General features: G+C 59.4%; 1 protein-coding gene and 1 long non-coding RNA gene across 2 annotated transcripts; one reads left to right on the plus strand and one right to left on the minus strand.

Annotated features, from left to right (window-relative positions):
* Nucleotides 1-157: 157 nt before the first annotated feature.
* On the minus strand, nt 158-4,268 carry LOC115338935. The gene is made up of 2 exons (XR_003922571.2): nt 3,951-4,268; nt 158-1,598 (listed from the first exon to the last, which is right to left on the minus strand). It is a non-coding gene; the product is annotated as an uncharacterized LOC115338935 (long non-coding RNA).
* A 57-nt stretch (nt 4,269-4,325) lies between these two features.
* Nucleotides 4,326-6,831, plus strand: HOXA1 (homeobox A1). Its single transcript, XM_030008037.1, has 2 exons — nt 4,326-5,010; nt 5,441-6,831. Exons 1-2 carry the CDS (start codon nt 4,398-4,400, stop codon nt 5,794-5,796), a joined length of 969 nt encoding a protein of 322 aa, XP_029863897.1. The 5' UTR covers nt 4,326-4,397; the 3' UTR covers nt 5,797-6,831.
* Nucleotides 6,832-7,474: the final 643 nt, after the last annotated feature.

Raw genomic sequence — 7,474 nt, forward strand, 5'->3', positions numbered from 1 at the left:
TTTCTCCCTCTCCCTCTCTCTCTCCTTTCAAGACTGATAACAGACGGGTATTTCTCCCCCTCCCTTCTACTTTTAATTTACTAATAATCTAAATCCAACATTCTGACTACAAGCTCTCCCCTTTTGGTAATTTAGGACATTTATTAGAGAGGAAAAACACGTTCAAATTCTTTATTGCAAGGGTTCTCACAAGTTAAAAAAAAACAACAAACCAACAAACCAAAGAAACTAAAACCATTCACAGCTTTGATGGAGACCTCTTCCTTTGAATGTATAAATGTAGCATCTTATCTCTGTGAGGATACAAAGCTTGGAAATGCTGAGCTGTAACAAAAGCGTGAACGAGCACTTTCTCTGCTACAGGCAAAATGTAAGAGAGGCTCAGTAGGATAAGTGTCTCCTGCAGAAACTAGCCTGTTACGTACACGAAAGGCGTTTTTTGGGAAATAATCCTGTTTTTCTAGAAAGTAGTGCTTAGCACCCAGCAAGCTGTTTCAGGAAACGTATCTTAAAAAATATGAGAGCCCACAGAGAATGCGCTTGGTTACTTCTCATGTGCTGAGCCGTCCAAGAAATCAGCCCTAGAAGGAGAGGAAATGGAGAAGTTAGTGCCTGTAAAATCAAAAGGGTGGCAGAAACGCAGGGGGACAAAAAAGCACTCAAGAGAGGAATCAGCCCCTCCGCTCGGTCCTTTTGAGGGGCGGTGCGGGGAGCACAGCCGAAGATATTTTTCTGTTTAAACCTTCTTGCTGGGCGAAGGACTGATAACGAAAAGGGGAAACTCTGACTTACAAGTTACAATTTCCTCGGGGCTCCCCACTCTCTGCTGGCGGGAGTAAAGATGGGCTTTCGGAAATCTCCACCAAATTGCCTGCCACCCGGCTAGCGGCGTTGCCGGGCCCCAAAGCGAAGGAGGGTGAGCCCCGTCCTTCGGGCTAAAACCAAGCAACAGATGCCAGCGGGGCTCTGCCGCTCCGGGGCCAGGGGATCCCGGGCGGGTGCGATCGCGGCTCCCTCTGTGCGTGTGAGTGCGTGTGAGTGCGTGTGAACGCGTGTGAGTGCGTGTGGTTACAGTACACAGGCGAGTAGGTCTTGAGCGGGGGTTTGTGGACGGGGCTCTGCTACCGCCCGTCCATGCAAGGAGTGTTGTCTCCCAGCCCTGCAACACGTTGTGGAGCTGGGATGCGCGGGTTATAGCTGGAAGGGCTGAACGCAATTCTTCCGAAAGTCATAAATCAAACTCTTTCTATGAATGAGAATGTCATCAAAGAGATCAATTGCAGGAACACATGCACAAATAAAAATCCTCTTACGTATTTGCCGGGGCTGGGGATCCCCGTCTAAAACCATTAAGTGAGAAGGCGTTTAGTCATAATTCATTTTTATTGCTCTTTTAAAACAACAGCTTGGCTGAGCTGCGGACGCGACGAAACCTCGGCCCTGCTTCTTCTCCTTCCCTCCGCTCCAGCCCTGTCCCCGCGGAAAGCGAGCAGCCTCACCGGCATTTTAACTCCTCTGCCACTGGGTTAAATTGGACCGCAACGTGCACCTATGGGTTGGGGTTTCTTTTGTGCCCTGATTTCTGGATGCTGGCAACGCTTAAAAAAAAAAACAGAAAGGAAAGGAAAATACACTACAAGATTTAAACTTCTCTCGAACTCCATTTAAATAAATGCGGGGATTCAGCGAGCAGAAGTGGCCTCCGGGCCTCCCGGTGAGCCCTGGGGCCACAGCGGGGGCACACTCCCACGGAAAAGCCTAAAGCGCCGGGATCGCCCCCTCGGCCCCAGTCCCGGGGCAGGAAACGCGGAGCGGAGCCGCGGAGGGGCGCGGAGGGGCCGGGCCGGCCTGCGGGCAGAGGGAAGGGGCGGCAGCTCCCTCTCGGCGGGCCGCGGAGGGGGCGGGTTCCCCTCTGCTCCGGCCCTTCTCATGATGTTGCCCCCACGCACAGTACAGGCAGCAAACCCCCAAAGCCCCGCCAGAGAGACAATGCAACAAAAGAGACAATGGCACGAAAAAGGGAGAGAAAAAAGGATTTCAGGATGCTGGAGGCTGTAAGAGAGGTGCTGTGATTCGGAGAAATTTACGGGTAAAACGGATCTATTTATAGTAAAACATACGTTTTTTTCTTGGCTGGCTGAAAAAGCACTGAAAAGATGCCAGCCCTTTTATTAGTAAACAGTCCCAGCGGCCTGCCTTTTTTCTCTGTCTTATGCAGTATTTATCACAACTGGTTTACAAGAATGAAATAAATGTGTTTACAGCTGTAACCATAGCCAAAATTGGTGCAGTTTAATGCCATAAATGCCTCTGGAGTGTTGTTGCTCTTGTCCTCCACCCTGCCCCCCTGGAGTTTAAGAAACTGAACCTTTCCAGAGGGCCCTTAACCATCCGTGCCTGCGTAGTAAATCAGAACAAATAGAAGTACTGAGGGCATACAGATAGACGCGTGGCAGAGAGAGCAGCCCTTCGGTTTTGGCTGTTAGAGAGGCCATGGAGGTGGTATGGGATAAGGGCTGACCTAATAGCAGTAGGAGAGCTTTGCACCTAGGAGAGGATGTTGTAGTTCATGTGGGAGGGAGGAGCTTGAGGGTTTGTGTGTGTGTGTGTGCGCGCGTTTGCGAGCAGGGAGAGGTGGTGGGGTAGAAGAACCTTTTGGATTTCAAAACAAGCAAGAACCGAGCGTGAGAACGGAGGGGCGTAGGCGCCGGCTGGAAATGCACCTGCAGAAATAGAGGGGGCAGCCCCTCCTGGGGCTGATGGCAGGGACATGACTTTCCATCCATCTATCCCCGAGGTTAACGTTTCGCAGGACGTCCCTTTGAAGCGTGTTGGTGCCGTCCCCTCTCCCTGCAGACGGCTGGGTGCCCCGGGACGGACGGATGCCCGGCCTTTGCCTCCCCTTTCCTTTTCCGCATACGTAAACCGAGTATGAGGTCGCAACCCACATCCCACCGCCCTCCCTCCTTCTCTATCCACGGACCTTTTTTTTTTCCCGTGGGGGTGGGGAGGGGTAGCTTTGAGTCGATGCTCAGCGCGGTTCCCAAGGGTCCTGGGGCCGCCTCTGCCACTGGCCATCTGCCACCTCCCGCCACTGCCGGCCCGGGTGGCGGAGCGCAGGGACAAAGGGGCCGGGGCGGCGGGCCCTGCGCCTCCCGTTGCTCCTCTGCCCCTGCCCCGGGCCGCCGGGCTGCGACCCGCGGCACCCCGGGCAGCCTTCCCCCCGCCCGGTCCCAGGGCGGGTGGGCGGCAGCGGCGCCGCGGGGACCCAGCAGATGGGCTGCGGAGCCCGCGGGCCCCCGCCCAATCACCCGTCCCCCTGCCCTCGGGTCCTCCTCCCCTACCCCAGCCCCGGGCTGGCGCGGGTGAGCCCGGCGGAGGTGCGGGGGGAGCAGGGATGCCGGCCAGGGGGAGGCCGGTGGGCCAGAGAGCGCACAATGGCCGTCAGTCCCAAAAGCGGCTCATTTCCATGCTAATATCCGCGGCCGCCTGGTGATGTGGCTGGACAAGCCCCTTTAACTCTTGGCGTCGCGTCGCGCTGGGACTGCGGCGGGGCAGGAGCAGCAAGATCCCTCGGCCCCATCCCCACCCCCATCCCATCCCATCCCCATCCCCATGCCCATCCCCATCTATCCCCTCGGCCCCATCCCTATTCTGCGCCTTACCCTCATCCCCGTCCCTATCTCCATCCCCGTCCCCAACCACAGCAGTCCCCAACCACATCCACGGTCCCATCCTCATCCCCGTTCCCAGGGCTGATGCCCTCAGCGCTGCCCCCGCCGCCCTCCCCCCCCCAGCCCCCGCCCCGTACCGCGGATCCAGCCCGCCCCCCCCGCGGCCCCGGCCGGGGGATGGGGGGCGGGGGGCCGGCGGCGGAGGTGCCCAGCGCCGGCCTGACAGCGCCGACAGCAGGGGAGGCGCCGGGGCACCCTCGCTGCGGCAGCACTCACCCTGGAGGGGACGGCCGGTGGGCTCCGCGGGCCGGGCGCAGCCGCCGGGTCTCTCCTGCCTTCCCCTCTCAGCCGGCGGGCGGGACCCCGGCGGCGGCGGCGGCAGCGGCGGGGCGGCAGCCCGGCCCGGCCCGGCCCCCCCCTTCCCCCCCCCCCCGGGGGGCCGCCGCCGCCGCCCTGCCCCGCGGTGCCGCGCCGCGCCGCGCCGTGCCGCGCCGTCGGAGCGCTCGGCGTTTAAATGCCCCCGACGCGGCGATCTATCAGCGGCAGGAGCCGGGAAAGTCCCGCAGGCGCCACAGCCATTGGCTGCCGCCCCCCACGTGCCTGCCCGCTGCCTGTACCTTCGTGTCATTTTCCTGCCGGCCCCATGGAGGAAGTGGGAAAGTTGGCGCGGCCCCGCCGGACGCTGAAGACCCGGTGGCGGCGTGACAGAGGGACGCGGCGAGGATGAGCTCCTTCCTCGAGTACCCCGTCCTCGGCGGCGAGGCGGGGGGCTGCGCCGCCCGCGCCTACCACCCCGACCACGGGATTACAACTTTCCAGCCCTGCGCCGTCAGCGCCGGCAGCTGCAGCGGGGAGGACCGCTTCCTCGCGGGCCGCGGGGTGCCCATCAGCCCCCACCGCCACCACCACCACCCCCCGGCCCAGCCCGCCGCCTACCAGCACCACGGCGGCCTGGGGGTGTCCTACGCGCACCCCGGCTGCGGCCCGACCTACGGCGCGCAGGGCTTCGGACCGGCGTACGGCCCCTACCCCCTCGGGCAGGACGCGGAGCTGGGCGGCGGCTTCCCCCCCTGCGCCCCCGCCGTGTACTCGGGGAGCATCTCCTCCTCCGCCGCCGCGCAGCACCCGCACCAGGGCTACGCGGGGGGTCCCGCTCAGTACGTGCCTCCCCCCTACGGGCAGGAGCAGCAGAGCCTGCCCCTGGGTACCTACAACCATGCCCTGTCTCCCCTCCACGCCGGCCACCGGGAAAACGCCCGCTCCCCCTCCGCCGAGACCTCGCCGCCGGCGCAAACCTTCGACTGGATGAAAGTGAAAAGAAACCCACCCAAAACAGGTCAGTGGCCGGCGGGAGGGCAGGGCCGGGGCCGCTCCTCTCTCTCTCTCTCTCTCTCTCTCTCGTGGGTGCGGGGGAAGCGGCGCGGTGCCCCGCGGGGCGCTGGGCAGGTAGGGCGGCCCGCACCTCTGGGAGCAGCCGCAGCCGTCTGCCCGCGGCGCTGAAAGCCAGCGCCGCTTATTCCTGCCCCCCCCCCCCTCCGCCTCTCCCGCGGTCATATTTCTTGTAATTCATAAACCACTTATCAAGTTTCCTCCGACACTAGAGGCTGACTCCGGTTTAGCACCTCGCACTCCATCACTCACGCTGCCGGGGCTTCCCTCTTATCCTAAGAAGTTCTTGCTCCCTATCGCTTGGCCGGTGTGGACATATTGATTACGTCGCCTATAAATCATTTGCGCTTACTTAACCGCTGCGTGTCCCCTCGCAGGCAAGGCTGGCGAGTACGGCTTCGTGGGGCAGCCCAACACCGTCAGAACTAACTTCACCACCAAGCAGCTCACCGAGCTGGAGAAGGAGTTTCATTTCAACAAGTACCTGACCAGGGCCAGGCGGGTGGAAATCGCCGCCTCCCTCCAGCTCAACGAGACGCAGGTGAAGATCTGGTTCCAGAACCGGCGGATGAAGCAAAAGAAACGGGAGAAAGAGGGGCTGCTGCCCATCTCCCCCGCTACCCCCACGGGCTGCGAGGAGAAGGCGGAGGAGTCCTCGGAGAAGTCCTGCTCCTCGCCCTGCAGCGCCTCGCCCGCCTCCTCCGCCTCGGACACGCTCGCTGCCTCCAACTGAGACCCGTGGCGCCCCGACGGCCAGCGCAGCTCCCGTCCGTTCACCGCGGTTATGTCGGTCCCTCGCTCGGTCCCTCGCTCGCTCGGTCTCCCCGAGAGGTCCCGGCGCGCCGGAGCCCCCCCCACCCCCGCCGCCGCCGCCCGGCCCCGGGGGTGCCGGCTCCGCCGCCCGCTCGCCTCCCAGCCTCCAGGTCCCGGCGTCTTAGTGCCAGGGGATCTTCTTTCGTCCCCCCCCGTCCCCCCCCGCCCCCTTTCTGCTGGAGGAGCTGTGTTGGCACACGCGTAAGGGTCTCCCTCCTTCTCTGCAAGGACGCTCCTCTGAGTTTCCCTGCATGAAAGACAGGTTATCTAGGGTACATAACCTCACGAAGAGATGCACTATTGCAAGTGTTTACACGACTTCTAGGACTTTCATCCCCTTAATTTAATGTATTCTTTGTTCGTGTCTATGAGTTTGTTGCTTGTAAATACTTTGTCCGAGAGATTTATCTTTTTACAGATTTTTCTAGAAATGACGTTTCGATTATCAGGTTAAGCAGGGTGAGCGCATTCGCCAAACTGGATCCACTTTTATATTGGTAAAGCTGACGACCGTGTCAAGTAAACGTCTTAAGCTCAAGCAGATACCTCAAAAAAGTAGCGCTATTTCTTTAAATGTGACAAACAAGGCTTCAATTGCACTAGGTTTTGTAAACCTTACCCGGTGTGCTTGCCCCCCTCCCCCCCAAGCTGTGCTGGATTGTACTCAACCGAAGGGTATAACCATCCAAAAGACCTCACCTCTTCCTATTTTCATATTAACCTTCCTTTAGACTCGATGTCTTTTCAACCTACTCGTGAATGTGACGAATGGCCAAATGAATGTATAATTTCTGTGGTTGGTGTCCGGACCATTGCATGACGCACCGTGCTTTGCTGTACTGCGGGTACACTGAGTTCTATCAGTTGTCGTGTGTGAGCGAAATGTCCTCCTGATTTTCTGTACAATCATGAAAGGCTCTGGGATTCCGCCGGTGATGGAAGCCAGGGCAGGATTTACGGGTCCTTATAATGTCTGTAATAAATATATTCCACTTTCAGGTAGCCCTCGTCTGCCTACCTCTGTGTGACGTCAGCGCTGAGTCACAGGCTGGGCTCAGCACTTTGGTTTCCCTTATTTTCCACTGCTGGGGCCTTGCCAAGGGGGAAAGGGAGGAAGAGTCTCCCAACATTACTCCTCATGCGTTGTTTTGCCGGGGTCAGAGCTCTGGCTGCCCGGCCTGACTCATAACACTAAGCTTCTTCCTTTCCTCTGCTCAAATAATACTATTATTAGAAAATATAAGGCCGTCCCTTCCCTCCTCCATAACTGGGAGGAATTTATGATCCTGATCTATTTCTGAAGCGCAAACATGAGAACTTCCTGGGTCAAGTGCTAACCTTTTCACCTTGGGATGGATGCTGACGCTTACATAAACAGAGCACCCTTCAAAAGCAGAAACTGTCTTCAGTCAGTCTTTCCTCACGCTGCAGGCCCCTCGCCAAGGGCTGCACATTTAATTAGCCCGGGCACTAAGCTGGTCCGGGTTCTGTCTCCCTCCTTCTCCCACCCCAGGCTGCCATCCCCGGCGGCTGATGGGTGCCAAGGTGAGAGATGGCTCCCAGGTGCTCGACAGTGTGCTTCTGCCATTAACCCCAGC

Source organism: Aquila chrysaetos, chromosome 3 (assembly GCF_900496995.4).
Source record: "Aquila chrysaetos chrysaetos chromosome 3, bAquChr1.4, whole genome shotgun sequence".
Classification (NCBI taxonomy): domain Eukaryota; kingdom Metazoa; phylum Chordata; class Aves; order Accipitriformes; family Accipitridae; genus Aquila; species Aquila chrysaetos.